General features: G+C 63.6%; 3 protein-coding genes across 4 annotated transcripts in view; 2 read left to right on the top strand and 1 right to left on the bottom strand.

Moving 5' to 3' along the window:
- The window catches only part of STK11 (serine/threonine kinase 11), a 34,733-nt gene extending 21,249 nt beyond the window's left edge, over positions 1 to 13,484 (top strand). The window contains exons 8-10 of the mRNA XM_084499044.1: positions 4,678 to 4,871; positions 11,612 to 11,840; positions 12,910 to 13,484. Of these exons, the coding sequence (XP_084355170.1) occupies positions 4,678 to 4,871; positions 11,612 to 11,820 (403 nt within the window). The 3' untranslated portion in view covers positions 11,821 to 11,840; positions 12,910 to 13,484. The remainder of the gene's footprint in view (positions 1 to 4,677; positions 4,872 to 11,611; positions 11,841 to 12,909) is intronic.
- Positions 13,160 to 20,576, bottom strand: CBARP (CACN subunit beta associated regulatory protein). Its single transcript, XM_084499026.1, has 10 exons — positions 20,457 to 20,576; positions 19,011 to 19,090; positions 18,234 to 18,379; positions 18,034 to 18,095; positions 17,632 to 17,797; positions 17,390 to 17,564; positions 17,095 to 17,247; positions 16,544 to 16,751; positions 16,283 to 16,466; positions 13,160 to 16,041 (listed from the first exon to the last, which is right to left on the bottom strand). Exons 2-10 carry the CDS (start codon positions 19,056 to 19,058, stop codon positions 14,862 to 14,864), a joined length of 2,322 nt encoding a protein of 773 aa, XP_084355152.1. The 5' UTR covers positions 19,059 to 19,090; positions 20,457 to 20,576; the 3' UTR covers positions 13,160 to 14,861.
- A 759-nt stretch (positions 20,577 to 21,335) lies between these two features.
- Positions 21,336 to 24,097, top strand: ATP5F1D (ATP synthase F1 subunit delta). 2 transcript variants are annotated; one of them, XM_084499078.1, is made up of 6 exons: positions 21,336 to 21,493; positions 21,583 to 21,736; positions 22,468 to 22,556; positions 23,026 to 23,152; positions 23,710 to 23,747; positions 23,971 to 24,097. In XM_084499078.1, the coding sequence occupies exons 1-4, from the start codon at positions 21,374 to 21,376 to the stop codon at positions 23,146 to 23,148; spliced, it is 486 nt and encodes a 161-aa protein (XP_084355204.1). In that variant the 5' UTR covers positions 21,336 to 21,373; the 3' UTR covers positions 23,149 to 23,152; positions 23,710 to 23,747; positions 23,971 to 24,097. The 2 variants fall into 2 exon arrangements, with proteins under 2 accessions (XP_084355204.1, XP_084355205.1); XM_084499079.1 differs by lacking the exon at positions 23,710 to 23,747.
- Positions 24,098 to 25,470: the final 1,373 nt, after the last annotated feature.

Genomic DNA, 25,470 nt, shown 5'->3' with positions numbered 1-25,470 from the left:
TAGTGGGAGAGCAGGAGAAACTGGAGCGTGCCTCTGGCACGGAGGGCAGCCGCTTCCCCGCGCTGCAGAGGCACAGCCGCCCTCTAATTGGGCCCGGCTGCTGCTGGGGAGGCTTTAATCTCCAAGCACGGAGAGGGGCTGAGGAGAGGCTCTACCTGCAAACACAGGAGCGTTTCCAAGGCTTAGTCTCTTATTAGTTTTCTGTGAGCTTAGCCAGTGCTTCTTAACAGGCTTTGCTCCCCTATTAGTAATTGCCTCCTTCCTCCTGCTGTGGCATCCTAATAATTACATCAAGCACAGCAGAGCTTGCAGCCTTGGGCTTTGGATGTGTCTGTCCCTCTGCTTTTTGTGGAAGAGCATCGTGCTAAAGAACCCAGCACTTGGTTCTCGTCGCTTTTCTCTAAATAGATGAGAAGCGTGGCCCTTGTGCTTGGCCTGCCCCTGGTTTATTTCAGTGAACAAAGCGAGCGGAGGGCCAGCAGGTAGCCTGTCAGGGGTCGTCAGAGGGTTTTTCCAAAGCATTTTAGTGGGAAGAGACTTGATTTCTAGAGTCCTTAGCTTTCTAGTCGGGGAGGGGGAGTTATGGTCATTGGTGCCCTGGGGTTCCTCTGTGCTCCTACAAGGACAGCGTGCGTTGGGGTGCAGGAACTAGGCTAGAGGCAAAGCAACCTACCTGGGCTGCCCTGCTGAGGTGGGAGCTGGCTCAAGGCAGGGTTACCTGGTGCCTTCCTGTGCTGCTTGAAGTCTCCTTTTGTGTTTGAGCTGATGTCACTGACAGCCTGCAGTCCTGCCACTCCTCCCCTTGTTCCTGTAGCTACTCCAGATGCCTTTCCCTTGTAGTGACAGCCCGACCTGAAGCACTCTGCAGGAAGAACCTGCTTTGTTCTCTATCTTTATGCTTTTCTCATCTCCTCACTTCTGTAGTGAACTCTTGCATCAAATTCCCACCTCAGCACTGTTTTAATTGAGCTGGACCAAGCTGACTTAGCCCAGTCTATGACGAGGTTTGCACAGCCTTTGGAAGCAACGTGTGCAGTGCAGACCCAGGAGTGGTAAATGGCAATGCATTAAACCTCCCTCAGCCTGACATCTGAGTTTATGAACTGCCAGAAGCTGCCCCCGAATAACAATGGAAGAGCCTTGAAGCCCGCTCTTCCCAGAAGGATCTGGGTAGGATGATGCTCAATGAAAGCTGACACTTTGAGCTCACCTCCGTGAGTATTTTGTGCTCCCGGGCGGGGGTGCAGGGCGGTGAAGAAATGCTGCCAAGAGCCGGGGAGTGAGCAGCCTGCTCCCTACAGATTATTCACCGTCTCCTCTCTACCTTGTGCTTTTGCTGAAGGGCTTAATGCTCGTACACTGCATTTCCTAACTAATTCACTGACCCTGCTGCAGCACTTAAAGTGATGAAGTGGATGCAGAATTCTACCTCTGTCCCTAGTTTCCAAGGCAACCATCTTGCCTTCCTTCTCCAGAAGTGTCACACTTAATTTGTTCAGTCATAGATACGTTTGCGAGAGCTTACAGCAGGAAGGGGAAGGCGCTTCCACCTCTCATTAGCGGAGGTGCAAACGAACTCACGGGGCCGGAGCTGCCTCCTGACCCCCGGGCGGTGGTGGCACCGTCCTGGGCTCACCCAAGGTCCTCCCGTGGAGCTGCAGCGAGGCTGCTGGATGCTTTGTGCTCTTCAAACCCTTGGGAACCCACCTTTGGTGCCACTGGGGATTCCTTCGCAGGTGCTGAGTATCTCCTGGACTTCAGTGTCTGGTTTTAGGGAGGGAGAGGGGTTTCCCTTACCCTGTGCTGCAGCGTGGGTACCGAGGGGCTCTTCCCATCCCTCATCTGCGGTGTCACGCAGTAACTGCCCTCCCTGTGGGGGGACACAAGCTCTTCTCCTTTCCCTTCCTGCTCAGGCATCTGGGTCTGTCTCACTTCTCTGTGGCAGGCGCATGGGAGGGAGTCTCTGGTTCCTCTGCCCACGTCTTGCAGATCAGTTTCGTAACGTGGCTGTCTGGTGTGGAAGCAACGCCGGTCTCCATCTGTGCACCCAGCACCTCTCCTGTTTGTAGGACTCTGAGCCGTGCCCTATGGGTCTGGCATCAGCTGGGGAAAACGGCTCCTCTTACCTGGCACTGCTCCTCTTACCTGCTGCTGGCTTTAACGGACCTGGCTTGAGAACCTGAACGCCTCCTGATGTCCCAGGAGCTGAGCAGTGGCTGCAGGGACCTCCTGCCCTGGGCCTTCTGCATCTGCCTGCACAGGGCTGGCAGTGCCCGTGACCTCCACGGTGCCATGGGAGGTGACAAACAGCTCATAGCAGGTCCTCGCTGGCAGGATGGTGAGCTGCAGCTTGGCATCTGGTTTCAGAGGGAATTGTCCGTACCCCAAACAAGCAAACTGCAGTGCTGGTGGCCTAGAATGGGAAATGAATTAGCTGCAAGTGTGGAAGCTGCAGCTGTGCTTACCTGGTCTTATTTTAACTGTGCTTCTACCAGAACTTGGACAGAGTTGAGTGGTGACTTCTGATGTAAAATTTGGGCTTGGGAGCTGCAAACCACACAGGATCACTGTGCTTCGGTCAGCCCAGGTCCCTTTTTTCATTCAGCCCTTGACCCTTGCTGTTTAGCTCCCTGTAGATTAGAGCAACTCAGGCCACTGCTGCTTAACGGGCGGGATCACGATTCCTGTTTGTGCTTCATGGGCTCGCTACACATCCGTGGAACTGCTTGGGAATAAAGGGGTTGCTCAGGCAGCAGCACGCGAATCCAGCCCGTGTTTTAGTGTCGGTGGGGAAGGCAGGGTGAGGGAGGGACCTCATCTCTGCGGCTGCTGCTTGGCTTAGGCAGTGGGCAGCAGCATCTCGAGCCAGATCAGGGCGTTTGGTGGAGCCAGTGGTCCTCAGCTGAACAGCAAATCTCCACTAATCACATTTAGCGCCGGTATAGAAAGCAGCATCCCTGCCCCTGCTGGAAAATTGCTTGCCAGGAAATACTCTGCTACTCCAGAAAGAATTGCTTCAGGCTCCTTCCAAGAGGTCTTTGATTTTCTCAGAACTTCAATGAATTTCACCGCTCACTCTGTAGCCTCATTACCATGTCTGCATATGCAAGTATTTGAAATCACCTCCCAGAGGATGGGAGCGTGATGACTGGAGTACAGTGATTCAGGTTTCAGCTGTTAATAAAAACCTATTTTTACTCTCCTGGTAAGTAGGACAGAAGGAAAGAAAGGCAAAGCTGAAATACAGCAAAATAAAAACACGCTGCTAGGGACTTGTAGGCTTTCTCCCTTTAAAACCTTCCCTTGGCTGGCAGGCGTTCTGATCTCATTTGTCCTGCGTGTTCCTTTCTCCTCAGGTCCCTGGCATTTAGCTCGCTTCCCTCTAGCTCCAGTGCCCCTGGCAAAAAATAGCTGCTGATTGTGTTGGGTCTTCTGTTCCTGTGCGAGATGATCCTGCCAGGCTGGAGCAGCCTCGGCTGCGTTTGCTGTCTTGGCAGTCGCTGCCTTGATGAAAGCAGTCTCCCAAGTAAAGGAAATCAAATGATCGAATTAGGAGCGTGGTGTGCCATGCGCAGCTCCGAGGAAGCCAGCCGCAGGATTTGCTGAAGCTCTTGGCCCAAATCAAGTTAGGCTGGACCTGCTCGCTTCCTGCTAGGCCGGGAGCTGGGCTGACCTCTGGTTTCACTCCTGGAAGGCCACTGCAGGAACCAGAGGGCAGATCTGGCAGGTGCCTCCTGTCCCGTCCTTCCTGCAGAGGACCCACGGGGCAAGGTGTAAGAAGCAGCCTCAGGTGCCTCCGTGTGGCAGCCTCCAGGGGCAGTGGAACAAAACCCCAGGACAGGAGGGGAGGGTGTCTGTGGGGGTGCTGGGACCCTGCTATGGGAGGACAAAAGCTGTGAAAGGCCGCCCACCTGGCTGCAGAGGTGCTGACGTGATGCAAGCCTGTTGGGCTCCTCGTTTAATTAGGGCTGATACCTTCAGTGGGCAGGCGGTAGCACTGTGCCTACTGGGTTTAATGGTAATACGGATGGAAAGATAAAGCGTGGAGCATCTTCGCTCTGATCTTGAGAACTGCCTGTTAAAGGGAGCTTGGGAGCAAACAGCACTCCTCAGAATTGCGTCCTGCAAACCCTTTTGCCTTGTCATGCTGGATTAGCCTCATCTTTAGCATAAAGAAGTTTCTCTGCTGTTGCTTTGGCGATACAGCTCGGACAGGAGCTCGGGCTGCTCCACTGATGTGCCCTGACCTATGGGGAGGGAGCAGCAGTTTTGTGCCTCGGTGTGGCTGAGCTGGTGATGGAGAAAATGTTCTGTGCTCTGTCTGTGCCCTTCTGGGGGTGTCGTGCACCCCGGGGTGCCTTGCAGTGGGCAGCAACGTGCCAACAGCTGGGCAGGCCTGCTGGGCTCCCTCCACGGCTGACCAGGGACCAGTGGATGGAGCAGCTACATGGCTGCTGCTGTCCTTGCACTTGCCTTTCTTGATACTTTCCACTTGATTATTACACAATTAAAAAAATGCAGTGGTGTAAAACCAGCTGGGAAGCTCTCTTTAAGCAGACTCCACGCACCTTTGAGCTTTGGGGTGGAACGGGGCCAACTCGTACTGTCGAGGATTTCTCTGTGCCTTCTGAAAAGTGAAGCTGTGCTGATGAAACTCTGCTCTTGGTCTCTTTGCAGTTGGTTTCGTAAGAAACATGCTCAGGCAGAGACTCTGGTGCCCATACCTCCCAGCCCAGAAACAAAGGACAAGTGGAGAAGTATGACGGCGGTGCCTTATCTGGAAGATCTGCATGGCTACAACGAGGATGAAGATGATGACTTGTATGACATTGAAGATGATATCATCTACACTCAGGATTTCACAGTACCAGGTAGGAGGGAGCGATGCCGGGATGAGAAGGGCGGAAGCGACTGTCCTCCTGTCCATCTAGAGCCTTTTTATAGGAAGGGCTGTGAGGTCTGAGCACGTCCTTCCAGCACTGGAGGAGAGTATTGATTATTAAGTGGTGAGAGTGACGCACAGCGAGCGAGCCGCGATGCTCCGGATGCCTTGGTCCTTTATTTGATCACCAGGATGCCCCTTCCTGTGTGCTTCCCATCTGCTGAGCTCCTTCCTCCTCCAGTAATAGCTTGCTCCTGCTGGACGCTGTTGCTCGAGCACACTTAATTCTTTTGGCCGGCTTTGCTAGCCTCACGGAGTTATTTTGGAGCACAGCCCCGGCGTGACTCAGTGTTCGGAGGAGATGGCACATCTGGGGGAGAAGAGTGCTGCAGGCCTTGTGCTGAGGCTCCTTTCTGCTCCAGCCTTGGGAGCGTGGTTGCAGAGTTGCCCTTTTATTGGGGATTTCCCAATGTTTTAAGGTAAGCCAAGCAGCAAGCAGAGGGGTGTGTGAGCAGAGGGGTGTGTCTGGGTTCTCCTGTGCAGTTCTCACAAAGCGATGGTGATCGAGAGCTCAGCCTGGTCCGGCCTCTGTGCCTGGTGAGACTGCAGACCAAGGCTGCTGGCCCCTGTGGCTGTGCTGCTTGTGCTGCGTGAGGCAGCAGTTCTGGTCTCCTGCCTCTGCTCTTGGTGCCGAAATCAACACCCTGCGAGTTCCCTGAGAAGTGCTCTCTGTGCCCTGGCCCACTTTAATTGCTGTTTTGGAGGGAAGGCTTCAAGGACGGGGTGTAGGGATGGGAGCGGCTGCAGGTGGCTGCGACTGACCTGCCCTTGTGGTGAGGACAGCCCCAGTTCCTGCACTTCAAGACTAACCAAACTGCTGCAGTTTTTTCCTTAACCATGGCTTGGTGGATTTCTGTGGATCTAAGTAAAAGCCAGGTCTGGTTTTGACCTGTGCAGAGATCTCATCCCTGAAGACCTTGTTTTTCTCTTGGTTTCCTGGTTAGGTGGAAACTACTTTTTTTTTTATTTTCTTTGAATCACCAGCACAGAAGAGCAAAGCATAAGGCCCTGAGTTGTAATAAGCCTCAAATTGCACCCAAAATTCCTTGGGGCAACAGCTTGAATCCAGATTGGCCTTCCAGGCAGAGCTTTCCGAGGGCAGAAGGGCTGAGGCTGCTTCAAGCCAGGCTCTCCAGGGCTGTGCCTCGGGGCGCTGTGCTCCAGGACATCCCCGTCCCATCCCCAGCAGGGTCCAGTGGATACGTAGGTGGGTCGGAGGTGGAGCCTGCCAAGATGAAGGGAGTCTCATCAAAGTGAAGGATCTGTTTCCAAGTGCTGATTCACTGGAGGCAGTCGGGTGATTTATAACCTCTTCTAATCGAGCTGATGTCCCGGTGCCAGCTGGGTGACCTGCAGAGCTCCGTCCTTTGCTCTCTTACATCCCACAGACTTGCTACCGGAGTCTGACCGGGGCCAGACCTTTCCTCTGAGCCTAGCGGAGGCTTTTTCAAAGGATGCCTCATTCCAAAAATGTGCTGGGCTCACCGAAGCATGTACTTGACTGCTAGGGCCTTGCTAGGCAGAGAAGCAGGGGGGAAGAGGACCTGCCAGATGCCTTCTGCGTGGCCAGAGGTTGCCCATTTCCCTGTGCAAGGGCTCCTGCCAGCAACAGCCCACGTGTAAGTGGTCATGTAAGTGGTCTGAGTGTGGAAAAAGCATTCAGGCCTGACAAATCCACAGCCAGCACCACTTACATCCCTTTCCAACTTGACACTGTCCTTTCTGAACCAGCTTCAGGAGGTGAACACAAGGTAGGGCTGGCTGCTGGGCACACAGCGAGCCCCGGGCCAGGCTTCCCAGCTGAGAGGCTCGGGGGGATCAGAGCTGTTGCAGGCAGCGAGCGACCAAACCTGAGAGCCCCCGGGACAGTCCCAATGCTTTTGGTGGTGGTGTAAAAAGCGAGCTGTGCGTGTCTCTAACAGCACCATTGCTTCCCTGTGCGTTCCCAGCTGCAGAGGAGGAAGCTGAGGCAGGGCTTGGAGCAGAGAGCAGAAGCTGTGAGGAGCTGTTTGCAGAGGAAGCTGTGCTCCCGTCGGCCACGGGCACAGAAGAGGAGCACGGAGCTTAGCCTAGGCCCCAAAGCGCTGCCCTCGTGGGCTTCCCGTGGCCGTGGCAGAGGCTGGGGAGTGCAGGACCAGCTCCTCTCATCTCCTCACGTCCCCCACGCTTCAGCAGGATCCCTCCTGTCCCTGAGAAAGCTGCCTTATTCCAAAAGCAGATAACTCTGTTCTGCAGGGGAGTCGTTCCCCAGTTTTTGGCTCTGTGTTTGAACCAAAGGCCAGCTGAAAGGCGCAGCGTGCTGCCAAGGAGAGCAGTTTGTGACCCCTTCCAGAGGGGGTTACTCTGTGCAGTGCAGCCCGTGCCTGCAGAAGTGTTCCTGTCTGTTCTCACTCTAGTTCCAGTTGGGTTTCTTTGACTTTTCTCGTGATGCTTTAACTTCTCTAGTGATGGTTAGCCCGTTGCTGCCTGGTTTTTGCACTTCTTTATGATTAAAAAGCGGAAACTTTAGGAAGACTTGCAAAATTGGAGTGGATGTGTGCCCAGCAGGCCCGGGAGAGCCACCTGGGCTGCAGCTGGGCACCGCCTGGTGTCAGCCTGCCTGGGGAACCGCTGCGCTCTGCAGCTCCTTCGGGGCAAACCAGGGGAGTTTGCTCCTTTTGGAGCAATCCCAAATAAGAGCTGTCTCCTCCAAAGATGACCGGCACGTTGCTGAAAGATGTTTGAAGATGTCTGAAGTTCTCGTGTGTGATTTGTGCTGTTTCAGAGGGATTAGAGACCTGACCCTCAGTAGGCTTAGTGGTGGCCCCCTAGGTCAGCATTTCCCCTGTTACCGGTAGCCTGGGTGGGCTGAACGTGATTTGGTTTCGCTGAACTGGTGAGTGGTGATGGGTTTTAGCCTCTCCATCACTTCAGGGCTTGCTGCATGCCTCGCTCAGGTGCCTAGAGGAGTAAAGCAGCGTTTCCAGCCCCTATGAGGGTCCCGTAGGTCCCCTACCCAGCACGTGGGCGTTCTGCTCTCGCGGCGGCGATGTGCCGAGCTGGATGTGTCCAGGACAGGGATCCCTGGGCTCTGCCCAACCCCACAGTCTGGGTGCAGCCCCTAGGACCCAGAGGAGCAAGAGGAGGATTTCTCCAGGCGGGATGTCCCTGTGCTGCTCTCCTCAGCAGCCCTCTCTTGCAGCTCGGAGGGAGCCTGACCATGCGTGAGCTCCCGTTCCCCAACCCAGGGCTCAATCTGACGGTCAGGCTGCTCACGGGACTCCTCGAGGCCTCTTAAAGGAGGGCTGACAAAAAAGGGGGCTGGTGTGATCGGTGTGATTTACAGGTTAGGGGCTTCAGTGGGTGGGACTCCCCCTGTCTGAAGTGCAACACCGCTCCCAACAAGCTCCAAGGAGGATCAGGGCTGAGCAGGAGCAGGCTCCCCTGGGTTTGTATGATTAAAGAAGTCTGGGGGCAGCCTGCACAGAGCACAGCTCCTAATCTGCCTTCCCCGAGTCTTCCTGCAGGATTCCTTGAAGGTGCCCAGCTCCACGCAAGCGTTCCATTGCTAACAGCGATGCCATATTAAAATAAAGACTAAAAAAAAAAAAAAAAGGAAAGAAAATCCACCTTGTAAGTGGCTGATCAATGCAGGAACTGAGTGATCCATTCAGCCGGGGCTCTGCTGGGCAGCAGGGGCAGTGCAGGCGCCTCCGAGGTGCTCAGGGTGGGAGGGACAAGAGGGAACCTCGTTAAATCTCCCCTTCCTCGGGGGAAAAAGGGGCTGTGAGAAAGGGCTTTTATTTTTAAGGGGCTATTTAAAGATCTGTGCAGCCCTGTGGAGAGCCTCGACCGTCCCGTGCCCCTGCCTCGGTGGGTGTGAAACGTCTCAGCCCGGGAAGTGCTGAGGAGGGAGGTGGTGGTGCTGAGCACACCACAAAGCCTCCTGCCCACCAGTGCTGCCCTCCTGCTTGGAGAGAGGAGCACCGAGCCCCTCACAGCTGCTGCTTGGTGCCGTGCTCTGCTTTTTTCCTCCCCTCCCATTAACCCCTCGCTCAGCTGCAGCCCGCTCCTCGGGTGGAGGCAAATGGCTGCAGAGCTCGATGCTGGTTTTTTTTTTTTTTTTTTTTTTTTTCCTTTCCTTCAGTCTGAGGCTGGAAAATAGGAAAATGAAGGCAGGGCTGGAGCCTTTGGGTGCTGCCTGGCACGGGAGGAGGCGCGCTCCCCGCAGCGCATCGTGTCTGCGTGTTTGTGCCTGGCCAACGCAGCGAGTCCAAAGCTCTCCGGTTTTATTCTGAACCCTTTTTTTTTTTGCGCCTGAATGAGCTGGATGGAGCCATTAAGAAACGGGAGAGGTGGCAAGGACGAGCACGCGCGTTCTCAAAGCCTCGTCCCTCCTTTTCCTTTTTATTTATTTTATTTTTAGCCCCGTTCAGCCGCTGATGCTGCGCTGGGAGGGGGCTGTGAGCAGACACAGCGCTGGGTCACCGGCTTCCGCGGGGGCAGGCAGTTGCCAAGACTCCATCCGATGGCGAATTTTTATTTTCATTAATCTGAACGTCAGCAACTGTCATTGGTGAAGGAGGTAAAATTAGCCTGCAATTCCCCCTCCCTCCTCGGTGGCCGTAATAGACTCGGGGGATTGTTCTTTTCAGGCAGGGTGGGAGGGGGAGGAGGGAACAGTCACCCAGAAGACAAATGAACTGTTTAGGGTGGGTTTTTTTTTCTTCCCTCCCCAGTCAGAAATGTTAATTGACTTGGCCCTAGTTCAGCTGAAGGAGGGGAAGGATAAGTGTTGAGCTTCGAAGGGGGGGGTTATTGGAGTCTCTGCAGATGTGAAATTGGGGTTGGGGGGGAGAGGACGGACCCTGGGCTCGGTGGGGGCACGGCCGGACTCTGCGGGTCGGGGACTGGAGGAACTGGGGGGGTCCGGAGTGTCCTCACCCTCTGGGGGGGCTTTGACCCTTCCCTGGCGAGTCACCCCAGCCTTTAGGGGGTCGGGAGGTGGAAGCTGAAAACTGGGGGGCAGCTCCCTCCTGGCCCCGTGGGTATGGCTGGGGCTCCTCAGCTCCTCTCAGCCCTTAGCAGCCCCCCCCAGGCAGCTCGGGGCCACACCAGCCGGGCACCTCTGCTCCTGGAGCCCCGGGAGGAGCGGGAGCTGCGTTTTGGGGGGCACGGGGCTGGTCCCCCCTCCCCGAGGAGCGCGATGGGTGCCCAGCAGCACCGCTGGGAGCAGCTGGTACCAGGCGAGGCAGAAGCAAGGAAGGTGGGTGCTGAGGGCCACTGACCCCACAGCCCTCCACGGCCCTTTGTGGGCCCCTCATTTCTTCTTCCTCCTGAGGATGAGGATGATGATGAGGATGAGGAGGAGGAGGAGGAGGGCTCCCTGCACACGGCCAGGGGCTGTAGCAGCCACGCAGAGGCACAGGCAGGGAGCAGAGCAAGGGGAACCCGTGCAGCCCCACTGCAGCAGCACCGAGGGGAGAGGGGGTCCGAGGGGGACCCCGCTGGGACCCTGCTGCATCCCTCGGGCACCCCCCCCCCCCCGTGTCCCCCTCCTCCCCACGCGGTGGGGTGATCGCTGGCGCAAGTGGCGAGATGACGTGCTGCTCGGCCTTGGCGGAGAAAGGATCGAGCATCCTTTAAAGAAAATTATCCATAATCGTCTTACAGCCTTCAGCTTCCACTCAGCCCTCTGAGTCATAACTGAAGGGCCCTGGAGCGTGACGTTCCTGCTGGAAGGAAATTGCCTCGGCTGGATCCGGTGGGGGGAGCTGGGAACCTGACGAATCCTTCCCTCAACCCCAATCCTTCCCTCAGCCCCCATCCAGGGGATGCGCAGCGGTGCCATGGGGCGTTGGGGCCGATGTGCGCAGTGGCGTCCCCTCGTCCCCCTCATCCCCTCCTGCTCCAGCCAGGGCTGTGCTGGGGGGTGTCCTGTGTCGTTCCCTGCCCCCGGGGCTGTGACCTGAGCCCCGTCTGGTTGTGGTGGCAGGGGGATCCCTCTGGGAACGGCCCCGCAGCCGCTGTGCTGAGTGGCACCGAGCTGCTCCTAGGGGGGAGATGGGGCTGCTCTGAGCAGGGGGAGCGTGAGCTGTGCTCCTGCTGGACGTCCCCTCAAGGGGCTGGGGTGTGCCTGAGCTCCTAGGGGGGTACCCGATGTCCTGCAGGTGGTACCTGAGCTCCTGGGGGGGTTCCCTGAGCTCCTGTGTTCTGTTCAGGGTGGTTGTGCACCTCTGGGGGTGAAGCTGATCATTTGATGTGGTGTAAAAGCCAGGTCTGTGCCCTCCAGCCCCACCAAGCCCCTGGGAGCCCTGCAGGGGGGTGCACGGGGCTGTGACTTGTCCCCTGGAGGGAGAAGGACACCGGGGGGAGAGGAGAGCAGCCTCTGGGGCTGTGGGCACGGGGTGCTCCTGCCCTGGGGCCCTGTGCCGGCCGTGCCCTGGGTGCCTCTGGTTCCTCGTGCACCCACTGCTGGGCACCACCGGCTGCTGCGGGGTGGAGAAACGGGGCAAAGGCAGCCCCTGGGAGGGAGACGAGGTCTTGGGGCTGTTCTCGAGGGCTCTGCAGCCAGCCCTGGCTTGGCTTTGGGCGACGGGAGGCGTGGGGCAAGAGCAGAAGCGATGCCTTGTGGTGTGTGTGTGGGGGGGGGAAGGCGGCTGCCGGCCTGACGCCTGGCTCCCCTTGCAGGACAGGTGCCTGAGGAGGAGGCCGGGCAGAACGGGCAGAGCCGCAGCCGGGGGCTGCCCAAGGCCGTCTGCATGAACGGGACGGAGCCGGGGCAGCTGAGCACCAAATCCAAGGCGGAGCGGCGAGCCAGCGCCTCCTCCAACCCCTCGCGCAAGGCCTGCTCGGCCAGCAGCAAGATCCGCAAGCTCTCCACCTGCAAGCAGCAGTGAGCCGGGAGCGCCCCGCACAGGTACGGCCACGGCGGGTGGGCACCCTTGGGTGCAGAGGGGTTTGCGGCCCCGGCTGGGGAGAGGGGGAGGTCTGGGGGTGCCCCTCTCCTCGGCACCAGAGCCCCCTGTGTTATTCCCGGCATCGCCGCCCTCCTGCCTGTGGGGGGTGAAGCCCCCAGGCTGCAGCGTGGGGCAGAGCCTCCTGGGGGGAGCTTCTGGGGTCCCTCCCCGGGGCCGGGAGGTGCCCAGGTCACCCACCAGGGTGCACCGACCATGCCCAAGCCCCATCCTCGCCCAACTCGGGCGCTCAGGGAAGCTGAGAGCCCTCCCTGCTCCCCCCCTCTCCTTTTTCCGGCTCGTTCCTCCGCTCTGCAGCCCTGTCCCCTTCTTCCCACCCCTCATTCATAAGTGAGCCAGCGATGACTCACGCTCAGCGCTCATCCACCCCCGTCCTCACGCTCGCGCTCGTCACCGGCGCTCCGTGGGGCTGAGGCTCTGTTATCTGTTTGGATCACGACCAGCTTTGTGGTGTGAAAAAAAAGCCAGAAATAAAAGCCCGTTCCTCCCCCTGCAGCTGTCAGACCCGCGCTCAGCCCGGGTGGCAGCTTTCATCTTTAATTCATGGCTGGGAGTGAGTCACCTGCACGGGGAGTTACTGCGCTGCCAGCAAATGCCTCGGCTCCGGGTCTCCCCGGGGAGCTGCTGCTCCTCGCGCCCCTTCCCACTTGGTGACCACAGCCCGGGGGGCTCAGCTCAGGGGGGTTTTGGGGGTCCCAAGAGCCCGCTCAGGTCAATTCCTCTGATTTCCTCCCGGGTGAATTGCTGCTGCCCTTGCCTCGGTGCCCGGCCGTGCCCCTTCCCCGTAGGGATGCTGCCCGTGGGCTCCGCTCTCTCCCCTCTGGATTTTCCCTTCCCAGCTTCAGGGCTGGGTTTGGGGCTCCCCCACCGAAGGGCTGGGCGCTGGGCAAGTGCTCGCCCCCTCCCCAGCACCAGGGGCTGGGGGGGGTCCCCGAGGTGCCAGGGGCAGAGCCGGGTTCGGGCCCCGCTGCCCTCCCCTCCCCACCCTCCTCTCGTTTCTCCTCCACGCAGCATCCCAGGGCCTGGGCCGCCCGCGCCCCTCGTCCTCGCCCACCCCGGCGTCTCTCCTGGGAGCGGACTGTGCTTGCGACCCAAAAACCGAGGAAACCAACCGAGGAAAACGCCCCCACCCTCCCCGCGGCCCCCTCGCTACGGACAGCGCCAGGAGCTGATGGGGCGAGACCCCCCCCCCGACCACCCTGGACGGAGAAACCTCCGGCTGCGAAGATGCTGCCCCCCCACCCCAATCACTCTTTGCCAATCAAGACACTGATTCTGTTTTTAATTTCGCGATGGGAAGGGTGGGACGGGGCCGGGGGGCGGGGGGACCTGCGCCCCTCTCCCCGCCCTGGCTGTGTAGAAGTCGTGCAAAGCCATTGCCGTGCACTTTATGTTTTAGACTACTGTTATATATTATATATTTTCCTCTTTTTTTTTTTTTTGTTTATATTTGCGGTATATTTAGAGATTCCTACACATCGTGATGTGTTTAAAATAAACCAGATGAGGAAAAAAAAAACAAAAAACAAAAAAACAGGTATTAAGACAAAGCAAAACTCTATTAAACCTGCATGCTGTAAAAGGGCTCGGAAAAGGGAATGGGTGCGTTCAGCGTATTTTTTTTTCCTTTTTTTTTTTCCTTTTTTTTTTTTTTTAAAGAAAAAAAGAAATAAAGTGAAAAGAGAGAGGTGGGTTTCATGCTGTCCTTCCTCCTGCCGCAGGCGGGTGCTGGGGAAACGCGCCCTGCCCGGAGCCACGGTGGGCGAGCAGGGGAGGAAACGGCCCGGCGGGGGCAGGAAGGCGAGAACCAAGCTCAAAGTCACAGCTTTTTTTTTTGTTGTTCTTTTCTTTTTTTTTTTTTCTTTTTCTCCTTTGTTCATAGACTTAAAAACGCTGAGTTGGAGTCGGAGTTAGTGCTTTGGACACAGACTTGCAGAGGGGAAGGAGGGACCCGGGCTCTTTACTCGCATGCAAAGGGGGCGTGGGGCAGGACTGCGGTGCTGGGGGGGGCCCTCGGCTGTGCCCCCTCCCACCCCACTGCCGAGCCCCCCCCCCAGTAACACAGCTTGGGCTTTTTTTCTCTTTTTTTTTTTCTTTTTTCACCCATCCATTGAAACATAAATAAATTAAAAACAAAACAAACACAATAAAAAGCTAACCCCAGGAGCAGCAGCATCCCCCTCTGTAAAAACCAATAAATAACCTCTGAGTGCGCTGAGCCCCCGGGGGGTGCTGGGGGGGCACCCATGGCATGCACCAGCCCGGCCCCCCCCTCACGTCACCGAGTGCTGGGAAGGGACAGCACCAGGGACAGGCAAAGGGTGGCCCCGGGGGGCTCCATCCTCCCCAGCCCCCAGGATGCTGCTGCTCTGGGGGCCGCAGCTTGCCTGGGCCCCCCCCCAGGGGATGCACAAGCCCCCCCCACCCCCCCCAGCATCCTCCTGCCCCAGCACAGCAGCCCCAGGCCCCGCTTCCAGTTCAGGCTCCCCGCGGTGCTGGGGCTGCTCGCGGGCACCGTCCCTGCTCCCCCCACGACGAGTCCCCAGCTGGACGGAGCGGCCTTATTGCTTGTAAAATAAAAAATAAAAGCCAAAACAAAACCCAAAAACCAGCGAGAGGGGAGAGCGTAGCTGCTACACAGCTCTGCTGCGAGGTAAGGATTAGGCCTCAGCTCGGTTCGGGGGTTTATTAGCCAAGTCCCTCGGCGCCAGCCTCCTGGCACATGCTCTGCTCCACCTCTGCGCCCTGCCGGCACCCGGCGGCTCCTCGCTCCCGCGAGCACCGGGGCTCGGCCACCCCGCGCTGCCGGCCCCCCGCGGCGGGGTGGGCACGGCCAGGGGCCCCCACGCGCCCGCCTGGCCTTCCCCGCGCCGGGGCCGCCCGTCCCGTGGCGCCCCGCGTGCCGCGCACCGGCTGCTCCCCCCGCGCCCCTTGCCGGGGTCTCTGCCCCCTCGGTGCCGGGCTTAGACGGGGCCGTGGTCGGGGGGGGCGTCGCTGGCCGCCACGGCCACCGCGCGCTCCGTGCTCTCGGCCGCCTTCCTCAGGTGGCCGTAGAGCCGCTCCTCGAGGCCGCCGGTGATTTTGTCCATCAGCTCCGAGCCGGGGCCCAGCCCCAGGCACTGCCCGGGGCCGGGGCAGTCGTCCCCGCCGGGCTCGGGGCTGGCCTTGGGCTCGGGGGCCGCCTCGCCGGGCTCCTCCACGATCACCTGGATCTCGGGGTCGGGCAGCGGCGAGGCGCTGGGGCCCCCCTCGGCCGCCTCCGCCGCCTCCTCGTCGCCGGCGCTGACGATGCGGGGCAGGGGGCTGTGGAAGCGGGCGTCCAGGGGGTAGTTGGCGCTGTCCCCGCGGCGCAGGGGCGTGCGGTGCCGCTCCAGCGCGGGGTAGCGCACGCCGGGGTCGCTGTACTGCTTGGCGTGCTGCCACTGCTTGCGCAGGTGGGCGCGCGAGCGGTGCTTCCCCCGCAGCGGCGACTCGTCGAACTGCGGGTCGTGGCGCACGAAGGCGTTGAAGAGCGCGTCCGTCTTCTCGTCGATGCTGTAGTCCCGCCGGGGCGGCGCCGCCTCCCGCCCCGCCAACATCTGCCCGTACGGGGACCAGGCCAGGGGGCTGTGGGGACGGAGGGGACCCCCGCCCACCGCGCCCCGGGCTGCGCTCCCCTCCTCTTCCTCCTCCTCCTCCTCCTCTTCTTCCTCCTCTTCCTCCTCCTCCGGCTCCCGGCCCTCGAAGCTCTCGAAGATGGTGCCTTTCCGCCCCGCGCTGGTGAAGCAAATGCGCTTCTCCGAGGCCGTCTGGTCCTTGGGGTGCCCCTCCTCGCCCCCCCGGCTGGGCGCCTCGATGGAGGCGTAGCCGCTGTCCATCTGCAGCAGCTTGCGCGTGCCGGGCTCCGACTCCTCCTGCTTGGGCCGACCCCAGAGCTTCTCCTCGGGGCCTTCGGCCTCGTCCAGGGAGGAGGAGGGGCAGGGGGCCACGCCGCCGGCGGAGGAGACGCTGTCCCCGCCGTCACTGCGCACCGAGTCCTGGTCGTTGCTCCGCTCGGAGGAGGCGTAGAGCTCCAGCGAGGCGCGCAGGCTCCAGATGTCGTGGTAGGCGCTGGGCTGCTCCGGGGCACCGGCCTCACTCGCGCCCCCCTCGCCCGGCTCTAGCCTGCGGGCACCACCGGGCGTCACGGCAGGGATGGGGATGGGGACGGCCCCGCACGCAGAGGAGGCGCCAGCCCAGCACCCACAAAGTGCTTGGTGGCAGCACCTCGCTGCCCTGTGGTCCCCCACGCGCACCCCGAGCCCCCATCCCAGCTCCTGCCCCCATCACCCCAAGCCCCGCCGCCCCCCCAAAGGCAGGGCCGCCCCATGCACCCTCCCCGTCCCCTCTATCTACTGAAAAATACCTGCCGAGAGAGGGTGGGGGGCTGGCGGGGGAGGGCAGGAAGGGGCCGCCCGCGGGGTGGAAGGCGACGTCGTCGGTGCGGGCGATGTACTGGATGATGTCGGTGGCGTGGGGGTCCCGGTCCTCCTGGTCCATGCTCTCGCTCGCCGCCCGCTGCCGCTGGAACTGGCGCCGCTTGGGGGACCCTGGGGGGGCGCAGGGCAGGGGTGGGGGCACGGTCGCATCCCTGCGGGGGGCTCCCCCGCCGCCCCCCAGCTCCCACCTCTGGTGTCCAGGCTGGACGCCCGCTGGGTGCTCTCCAGCTTCCACTTCTTGATCTTGAAGTAGGGGCTGGCCCCGTCCAGGCTGGCGTGGCGGCGCAGGCGGGTGAAGAACTGCAGGACGGTGCCCTGGGAGGGGGCCGGGGGGGCGTCCCCGGGGCTGGCACTGCCCACACTGGCCCCCTTCCCACTCCTGGGTGCTGCGGCAAACTGGGGGCATTGGGGGGGGGGGGGCTGTGAGTGCCAGCTCTGGGAGCAGCCAGGCACGGCCCCACGGCCCCCCCAGCCCCACTCCTTTGTCCTCCTCCTGCAGCTCGGCTGCGTGATGCACAAATGGCCCCTGGGGCAGGGGATGGGGCGGGGGGGGGCAGAGCCTATTTCTAGCTGGATACCCCCCCCATCAGGCCTGAAAGCACGGAGCAGGGGGGCCCAGCACCCCCTCCGAGCACGGGGCCGTCCCCACGCCGTCAGACCGGGGGGAGCAGGATGGTGCTGAGCCCGCTGAGCCCCCTCCCCTGCCCACCCCAGCCCCCGGCCCCCAGCCCGCACTCACCGAGGGGCCCTCCCCAGAGTCAGAGGAGGCGGAGGGGCTGGCCTCGGCGAAGCTGGTGTCCACGGTGGAGTTGTAGGTGTCCCCGGGCAGCGCCGAGCTGGGGCACACGGCGTGGCTGGGCAGCGCCGGCTGCGGCAGGGCCCCCCCGGGGGGCTGCGGGGCACAGCTCGCTCAGGGGGGGGGCTTTGCACTGGGGTCAGGGTCCGCTGCGCCCCACGACCCGAGCCCCCACGACCCTTCCACTCCCCCCCAGGTGCATCCCAGCTCCGTGCCCGCTCCCCAGGGTGGGACTCACCTGGAAGATGGCGAGGCCGGGCTTGGGGGGGGGCAGGCGGGGGGTCATGGCCAGGCTGTTCTCGCTGGACTCGCACTCGTGGATGGTGACGATCTTGAGGGCGGGCGGCGGGAGGTGCAGGTGGGTCAGGCGGGCGTTCTTCAGGTGGTGGAAATCCCCCTCCGTCAGTGTGTACCTGCGGGCACGCTGGGTCAGGGGGCGCCCCCAGCCCCCTGCCCACCCCCCCCGGCCCGGCTCTTCACCTCCTCCCCTTCTCCTGGGTCTTCTTGCCCTGGTCGAACAGCGCGGCCTCGTTGAAGGAGACGCGGCGGGCGGTGGAGGAGCTGGAGGACAGGAAGCGCTCGGTCTCCACATCCCGGTAGCTGGAGGCCGAGAGGCAGTCGGGGTCCTCCACTTTGATGGTGATATCTACGGAGAGGAGCGGGTGGGGGGGGGTCAGAGCCACCAACCAGCCCCCTCCCCACCTCTGTGGGGCTTGCTGGCTTCCCAGCTGAGGCCGGGCAAACTCGCTGCACGGCTGCGTCCTGACCAGGGGGCGCAGGGGGTGCGCTGCCAGCCCTGCCCCAGCTCTGGGGCACCGCGCCACGAGCAGGACCCGCTGTGCCCCCCCCGGGGTGCGCCCCCAGCCCCAGCCCTGCGCTCACCCTGGGCCGGCTGCGAGTCGTCCAGGTAGGTGGTGTTGGTCTTCTCGGGGTCATCGCTGGCCCTACGGGGATGGAGAGGATGCTGCGAGGTGCCCCGCGTCGGCACCGCGAGGGGTGCGGGGGCTTCACGCGGGACCCCCAGCGGTGCCACAACGCCCCGGGGTGGGGGGGGGGGGGTGGCAGCAGCCGTCCCCACTGACCTGGAGTGGCGGCGGTCGGCCTCGCAGCAGCGGCGGCAGATGATCAGGATGCCGGAGAGCAGGACCAGGGTGCCCCCGATGAAGATGGAGAGCAGGGCGAGGAGCAGCACGTAGCCATCCTGCGGGGACACCTCGCCCGGCACCGCCTGCGCGGGGACACACACACACACACGGGGGGGGGGGGGGGCTTGGGGACACCAACACGTGCTTGGGGCTGGGGGCTGGGGGTTGGGGGCAGGGGGGGGGGCCCTGCCGAGGCTGGTGCTGAGAGCTGCTCCCCCGAGATGCTCGCGGCTCCCCCGCCACCCCCGGGCCTGCTGCCGGCTGCGGGGAGCTGCCTTCACCAAGGCAACCGCAGCCGGGGGGGGGCCGAGCCGCCAGCGGCCCCCGCACCCAGCGGGAATGGGGACAGGACCCCCCCGACCCTGCTTTTTTGGACACCCCCTCTCCCCCCCCCGGTGCTGAGAGCCCAGAGCTCGGTGCCTGCGGGGGCTGAATGGGGCGCGGGGGGGTGCCGCCGAGCTCCGGGGGGGGGTGAGGGCAGGACAGGAGGGGGGGGGGGGGAGGATGCTGCCCCTAAAACCACCCCCCCCACAGCCCCATCCCCATCCCCGTGGCCACATCCTGACCCTCCCTGTCCCCACGCCCCGTGCTCATGTCCCACCCCAGTCCCTACAGCCTCACCCTGGGCTCGGCTCCCACCCCTGTCCCCGGCCCCCCCCAGCCCCACGCAGACCCCAGGACCCCCCCCCAGCCCCCCCAGCCCGTGCCGCTCACCGTGGCGCTCTCGGTCGCGTTGTCCCAGGGGGTCGGCTCATCGCTCATGGTCCGAGCCAGCCCGAGCGCGTCCTGGGCCGCTGCGAGACAAACGGGGGGGGGTCCACGATGGGATGGGGGGGGGGGGACACCGGGTATGGGGTGGGGGGGGGACACCCGGGCCCTGCCCCGCACCGCGGTGCGGAGCTGCCGGGAGGGATGGGGATGAAGGGCTGGAGGAGGGTGTGGTCAGCACGGATGGAGGATGGAGGCCGGGCCCCGGGGGGGGGGGACACCGGGGGGGGGACACGGATCCTGCCCGGGCTCTGCCACCCCCTCCTCCCCCCCCCCCCCCCCAACAGCTCCCCCGCAGCCGCTGCCCCCCGCGCAACGAAAACGGGGGTGGGCGGGGGGGGGGCGGTGCTGGGGGTGGGGGGGGGCTGAGTCAGCCCCGCAGCGGCTCCGCCACCACCGGGGGGGGGGCACCGGGACCGCCGAGGGAGGGGAAGGGGCCGGGAAGGGCCGAGACCCCCCCCCCCACCAAGCAGCCGGCACGTAAAGCGGCGGCCTTCGGGAACCGGGGCTGGGCCCCCCCTCCCCCCGGAGCCCCCCCCCCCAGGGTGCCGGGGATGCTGTGGCCGTGGGGAGCCGCGTGCTCCGGGGGGGGGCTGGGGGGGGCGCGGCAAAAAAGCCCAAAATCGGGGCAAGGAAAAATGTGAATGGAGCCGGGGGGGGGGGGGGGGGCAGCACGGGGAGGGGTTACCGGGGGGCACCGGGGGGGCGGGGAGAGCCCCGAGCCCGCACCGGCCCCGGGCATCCCCCAGCCCCCCCCCCCCCCGAGACCCCCGGGGGCTCCCCCACGCCCCCGGCTGGGCCCGTGGAGTCCGAGGGGCCGCGGTCCCGCGTGGGGCGCCCCCCCCCGGGTGAGACCGGGCTGGGCGCCCCCTAACCCCGTTGGGAAGGGGGTGTGGGGGGGGGGGGGGGGGTGAAGAATGCCCCCGCTGTTCCCCCCCCCCCATCACGGAGGAATTCGGTCTCCATGGCGACCCGGCGGGAACAGCACGGCCATTGTCTGGGCAGCGGCGGGGGGGGGGCAGCGGCCGGGCCCCCCCCCCCAGGGCTGTCCCCACGCCCGGGGGCACCGGGCAGGGCTCAGCCCCCCCCACCCCTCGCTGGGCACCGGGCGGGGGCGGGACGGATCCTGCCCCGCTGAGCCCCCCCCCCAAGGCTGCGGCACCCCCGGGACCCCCCCCCCGGGGGCTGCACCCGGCCTGGGGAGGGGGCTGCGGGCAGCACCGGGGGGGGGGGGCTGCGGGAAGGGGGCTGCGGGAGGCGCCGGGGGGAGCGGGACGGAGCCCCCGGGAACCCCGAGAGCAGCGGGGGGGGGCTGGGTCGGGTCGGGCCGGGCTCCCCCCCGTATCGCGCCGAGCTCCGTCTGTCGCGATAGCGGCGGGGCCGGGCACTCACCTAGAGCCGGGGCCGGGGCTCCATCGCCGCCGCCGCGCTCGGTGCGGCCCCGGATTTATGAATGAAGCGGGGCCGCCCCCGCGCGGCGCGGCCGTCACGTGGGGACGGGGCTGCCCCGGCCCTGCCCGCACCCGCACTGCCCGCCCCACGGCCCCCGGCCCCACAGCCCCCGGCCCTATAGACCCCTGCCCTATAGCCCCCAGCCCCCTACCCTATAGTCCCTTACCCTATAGCCCCGTGCCCTATAGTTCCTTACCCTATAGTCCCTTATCCTACAGTCCCTTACCCTATAGTCCCCTGCCCTATAGCCCTCTACCCCACAGCCCCCTATCCAACAGCCCCATAGCCCCCTGCCCCATAGCCCCCTTCCCATATATCCCCCTGCCCCATACCCTGTCTGCCCCATAGCTCTCTACCCTATAATCCCTTACCCTATAGTCCTCTACCCCACAGCCCCCTACCCCATACCTCTATAGCCCCATAGCCCCATACCCTATAGCCCCCTACCCACCCTATCCTTACCCCATAGCCCCCTGCCCACCCCATAGCCCCCAGCCCACCCCCCACGCACCACAGCCCCTCCCTCCCCCCCCCCACAGCCCAGCCCACTACCTGCACCCCTCTCCCTCCCTCCCTCCCCAACCCGACTCCGACCCTACAACAAACACCACAAACAAAACAAACACCGCGAAGGGGGGGGGGGGGCCAGACTACACTCCACAGGAGAACTACATCTCCCATACGCCCCAGCGGCCCTCCCGGTGACGTCACCCTCCCGGCGCCCCACGGGCCTTGTAGTCTGGCGGCGCGGGGAGGTGCAGGGGGCGGACTACAACTCCCGGCGTGCCCCGCGCCACCCCCCCACCCCCACCTCAGCTCGCCCTTGGCCGGCCCGGCCCGTGCCCGCCGCCGCCGCCATGTTGAGCGCCCGCCGCCTCCTGCGCCTCGCCGCGCTGCCGCCGCCCCGGGCCCGCTCCTACGCCGAGCCCGCGGCCGGCCCGGCCGCCATGGCCTTCACCTTCGCCTCCCCCACGCAGGTAGGAGGCGGAGGGCGGCGGGCGGCGGGGCCCGGGGCGGCGGCGGTGCCCTCCCGGTGCTCTCTGTCTGTGTCTCTCCCCCCCCTCAGGTGTTCTATAACGGCGCGGCCGTGAGGCAGGTGGACGTGCCCACCCTCACCGGCTCCTTCGGCATCCTGGCGGCTCACGTCCCCACGCTGCAGGTCCTCAAGCCCGGCGTGGTGACGGTGTACGGCGAGGACGGGGCGGCCACCAAGTACTTCGGTGAGGGATGGGGGGGAGGGGCGGGGGGGGGCCGTGACCGGGCCCTGAGGGGACGGGAGGGACCGGGGGGGGGTGGGGATGGGGTTGGGGGGGCTGTCAGGGGGCTTTGTGGGGCCTGGAGGGATGGGGATGGGGTTGGGGGTCTGATAGGGGCTCTGTGGGGACGGGGATAGGGTTGGGGGGGCTGTCAGGGGGCTCTGAGAGGATGGGAGGGACAGGGATGGGGCTGGGGCTGGGGTTGGGGGGCTGTCAGGGGGCTCTGTGGGGTCAGGAGGGCCCCGTTTGGCTCCGGGGGTCTCTCCCTTCCCGGCCAGTGGCTGCTGGAGGGCATCCTGCTGTCTGGGGGTGTGCTGCAGGAGAGGGGGCTCAGCACGAGGCAGTTTGGGGCTCAGGTTTTCTTTTGCTCAGAGGCCACTCGGTCAGAGAATCGTAAAAAAGGGCAGAAAAGACCTTCGGGGTCACTGGTCCAAGCATCGCCCTGCTGCCAGCATCACACGCTCACCCCTGTCCCCCAGCACCACGTCTCACCCTGCCCTCGCAGAACTTTCCCTGCTTCCCCTCTCTCTTAATTAACACGAGGCTAATGCTGCCGTGGGGCTCGGGGAAGGTCTTTGAGGTTTGAGGTTTTATTCTGGCAAAGGGAGCTTGGGGCTCCCTGGGGTCTCCTCGCCAGAGCTGCCCCGCGTGCTGACCCCCCTGGCAGCCCCCCCTGACGCCGCTGTGCTTGGCAGTGAGCAGCGGCTCCGTCACGGTCAACGCGGACTCCACGGTGCAGGTGCTGGCAGAGGAGGCAGTGACGATGGACATGCTGGACCTGGCTGTGAGTAGCACATCCCCGCAGCTGGGAGGTTTTACTCCTCGCTTCTCTCCTTGTCTCCGGAGCTTCCTGTGCCTGCGGAGCACGCACAGAGACCCGGGGCTGCGCCTTCACCCCCAGCTTCCCCCCCTGATCGGGATCAAAGGCTGCTCCTCCCCGGCAGGCTGTGGGGAGAGGAAGCCGTGCAGTCGTGAACCCCTCCCCAGGCCGCATCCCTGCCCTCGGACAGATGCTGATCTGGCCCCTCCCCACCCCTCTTCATCTTGGGAACAGCTTTTCCCCAGCAGGGCCTGGTGATGAGGTGCCTGCTGCCAGCCCAGCACCTAAACAGCCTCCTGCAGCCTGCGTGGGGCCCCGTGCGTGGGGCTGATGACTGCAGAATGGTGGTGGGGGGGTGACTCGAGGGCTATGGGCCAGCCACCCGCTTTGTGATGGTCTCTGGGTGACACGTTCCTTGTGTTCTGGTGCTCAGACTGCTAAATCAAACCTGGAGAAGGCCATTTCCGAGGTGGCTGCTGCGTCCGACGAAGCTGCTAAAGCAGAAGCTCAGATTAAAGTAGAAGCTAACGAAGCCCTTGTGAAAGCCCTGGAGTAATCTGGTAAGCGTCACCGACGTCCTCGCTGACTTCCAGACCCGCTCTGCAGAAGAGTCCTCGCTCCCTGCTGCCCACGGGGAGCTTCCCCTCTCCATAGCCAGGCCGGCCGGGCTGTCAGGGGGGCCTGAGGGCTTGTGCCTGGCGTTTTGGGAGCGGTGACACGTTTTGGGAGCGGTGACGGCAGGGCTGCCCCTCTCTGCCCCTCCGTCAGCACCAGGGGCCGCGGCGGGGCCCTGCTCGGAGCCGTCCCGGGGCCGCTAGATGGCAGCAGGGCCCGGCGCTGCCTCCGGGAGCGGGCGGCAGCTCCGCGGTCACGAGCGGGGCCTCGCCGCTGCCTCCGGGTCCCCGCTGGGCCGGGCAGCCCGGGGCCGGCCGTGCGAGCAGCCTGGGGCCCCGCGGGGAGCGGTGCGGCCTCTGCTCCTCGTACAACTCCCTTCCACTGCAAACAAACAGCTTCTGTCTCGGGGGAGGCGAGGCGAGGCCGCTTTCCTCGTGGCCCATTTTTCTCTGCGCCCTGCTAAGTCTCTGCCTCATCTCTTTTTCTTCCCACGTACTGGCAGTCGGGAGGCTCTCTGCGCGGCAGCGCTGTGCCTGGCAGGTGAGTCACGGAGCCTCAGACGGCCTCTCCAGAGCAGGTACAGCAGGGCAGCAGCTCCCCCGTGTCTCCCCGGTCTCTGCTCCCTCTGCTCTGTGGCCCTTGAGGTCAGGTCTGAGGTCGCTCGCAGCCGTTTAGCAGCAGGAGCGAGGCCTCGGGTGGGGATCCTGCTCCGCCGAGCCCCCCCCCCCTGTGTTCAAAGCAGCTCCGCCTCTGTGTGTTGCAGGAATCCCACTGTCGCTGCAGAGAAACCCCAGACTGTCCTACTTGTTCTGGCTTCCCCGTTTGTACAGATGGTGCGGGACAAATGGAGGCGGAGAAGCCGCTCTGATCAATTAAAAGGAAACGCAGTCCTGGCTTGTGGCGCGTCACCTTCTTCTGAGGCGTCAAACTGCAGCTCGAGCTGCACCGGCGGCTGGGTGCGTGGGGCAGGGTCAGCTGGGGGTGCGGGCGCCGTGCCGAGGTGCAGCTCCAGCTTTGTGCTGCGCCTTCCCGTGGGAGATCTCAGCCCGGGCTTCTCGGGCAGGTTTTATAGCTCCCTCCCTGCGCCGTCAGCCACCTCCAGTGCCCGTAATCCACCTGGACGGCGGGATTAGGGCAGCACGGGAGGAGGCGTCCGCAGGGCAGCGCAGGTCTGTGCCAGAGGCTTCCTGCTGTGCCTCCCCCGCCCTGTTTCTGCACAGCCTCCCGGCTCCGTCGCCGCAGGAATCGCGTCGGCTCTGCTGGTTCCTCGCGGTCCTTCCTGCAGCTGGACGGCAGCTGCCGGGCTCTGCCCCCTTCCCCCCGCTGCTGCTCTGGGCTGTTTGCACGCGCGGGTGGCGTGCGGAGCAGGGGGAAGTCTCTGGGTGCGGGAGGGAAGCAGATGCTGTGCTGGGTGGGAGCCTGTCCGCAGCCTGGGCGGCTGGGGGGGGGGCTGGCAGCGCTCTGCTGGAGCTGCCGGCTGCTTTGGGGCTCCCCAGAGCAGTGCTGGCGTCCTCAGTGCCAGGAGGAACCCCCCAAGCTGCTCCCCTGTCCGCAGCGAGCTCGTTTTCCTCCCCCCATGCATCACAAAACGTGGCGCTGCCGGGAAGGAGCAGGCTGGGGCGAGGGGCCCGAGGATGCCCCCGGCACCATCCACCGCCAGGCTCCGCGCTCGGTGCCGTCCTCCCGAGGGGGATTTCGGGTTCCTGCTGCTGCTCAAACCCTCCTGGCACAGGCGTGCAGCGTGACCGTCCCCCCCCCTTGCTCCGTTCCCCTTTCCCCTCGCCCCCCACCTGCCCTCCCGCAGCCCGGGGGGGGGCTCGGCTATTTTCGGCGCTGCCACCCAGGATGTAATCTCGGCTGCCTCCTCCTCTCCCCGCCACCTCCTCCCCCTCCTCTCGCTCTCTCTTGTCTTTCTCTCCCCCCCCCCCCCCCCCCCCTCCACAAGCGATCAAAAATAGGCCTGTGGTGTTAAATTTCTCACTCTGGAGCTTATTAAAAGCCTCTGAGTGCCTGACACTGAGCCTATTTGAAGCTCAGCCGGCTCCCCAGCTCCTGAGCTGCTCCAGTGCCTTTTTCTTCCCTTTCCCTCTCTTCGCCCTTTTTATTTTTTTTTGTTTTAAAGGTCACGCGTTGCGCCGTGCAGAAGCGAAGCCTCAAAGTCAGGACGAGTGCTAATTAAAACGTCTCGGGAATAACTGGGGCCGGGCGGCCCTGCTCCCCCTGCTCCCTCTTCCGCTCCCTCTCGCTCTCCTCTGTCCCCGGT

This window comes from Aythya ferina, assembly GCF_964211825.1.
Source record: "Aythya ferina genome assembly, chromosome: 26".
In the NCBI taxonomy this organism is placed as follows: Eukaryota; Metazoa; Chordata; class Aves; order Anseriformes; family Anatidae; genus Aythya; species Aythya ferina.
The sequence above is the reverse complement of the archived record's forward strand: the minus strand, read 5'-3'. Positions and strand labels throughout refer to the sequence as shown.

Excerpts from the sequence above, each read along its gene's own strand:
- CBARP (XM_084499026.1), bottom strand. The coding sequence starts at position 19,058 with ATGAGCGATGAGCCGACCCCCTGGGACAACGCGACCGAGAGCGCCACG. Across the intron at positions 17,798-18,033 it reads CGACTCGCAGCCGGCCCAGG|ATATCACCATCAAAGTGGAG; the intron begins GTGAGCGCAGGG and ends TCCTCTCCGTAG. Across the intron at positions 16,042-16,282 it reads CCCCCACCCTCTCTCGGCAG|GCTAGAGCCGGGCGAGGGGG; the intron begins GTATTTTTCAGT and ends TGGTGCCCGCAG.
- ATP5F1D (XM_084499079.1), top strand. The coding sequence starts at position 21,374 with ATGTTGAGCGCCCGCCGCCTCCTGCGCCTCGCCGCGCTGCCGCCGCCC. Across the intron at positions 21,737-22,467 it reads GGCGGCCACCAAGTACTTCG|TGAGCAGCGGCTCCGTCACG; the intron begins GTGAGGGATGGG and ends TGTGCTTGGCAG. Across the intron at positions 22,557-23,025 it reads TGGACATGCTGGACCTGGCT|ACTGCTAAATCAAACCTGGA; the intron begins GTGAGTAGCACA and ends TCTGGTGCTCAG.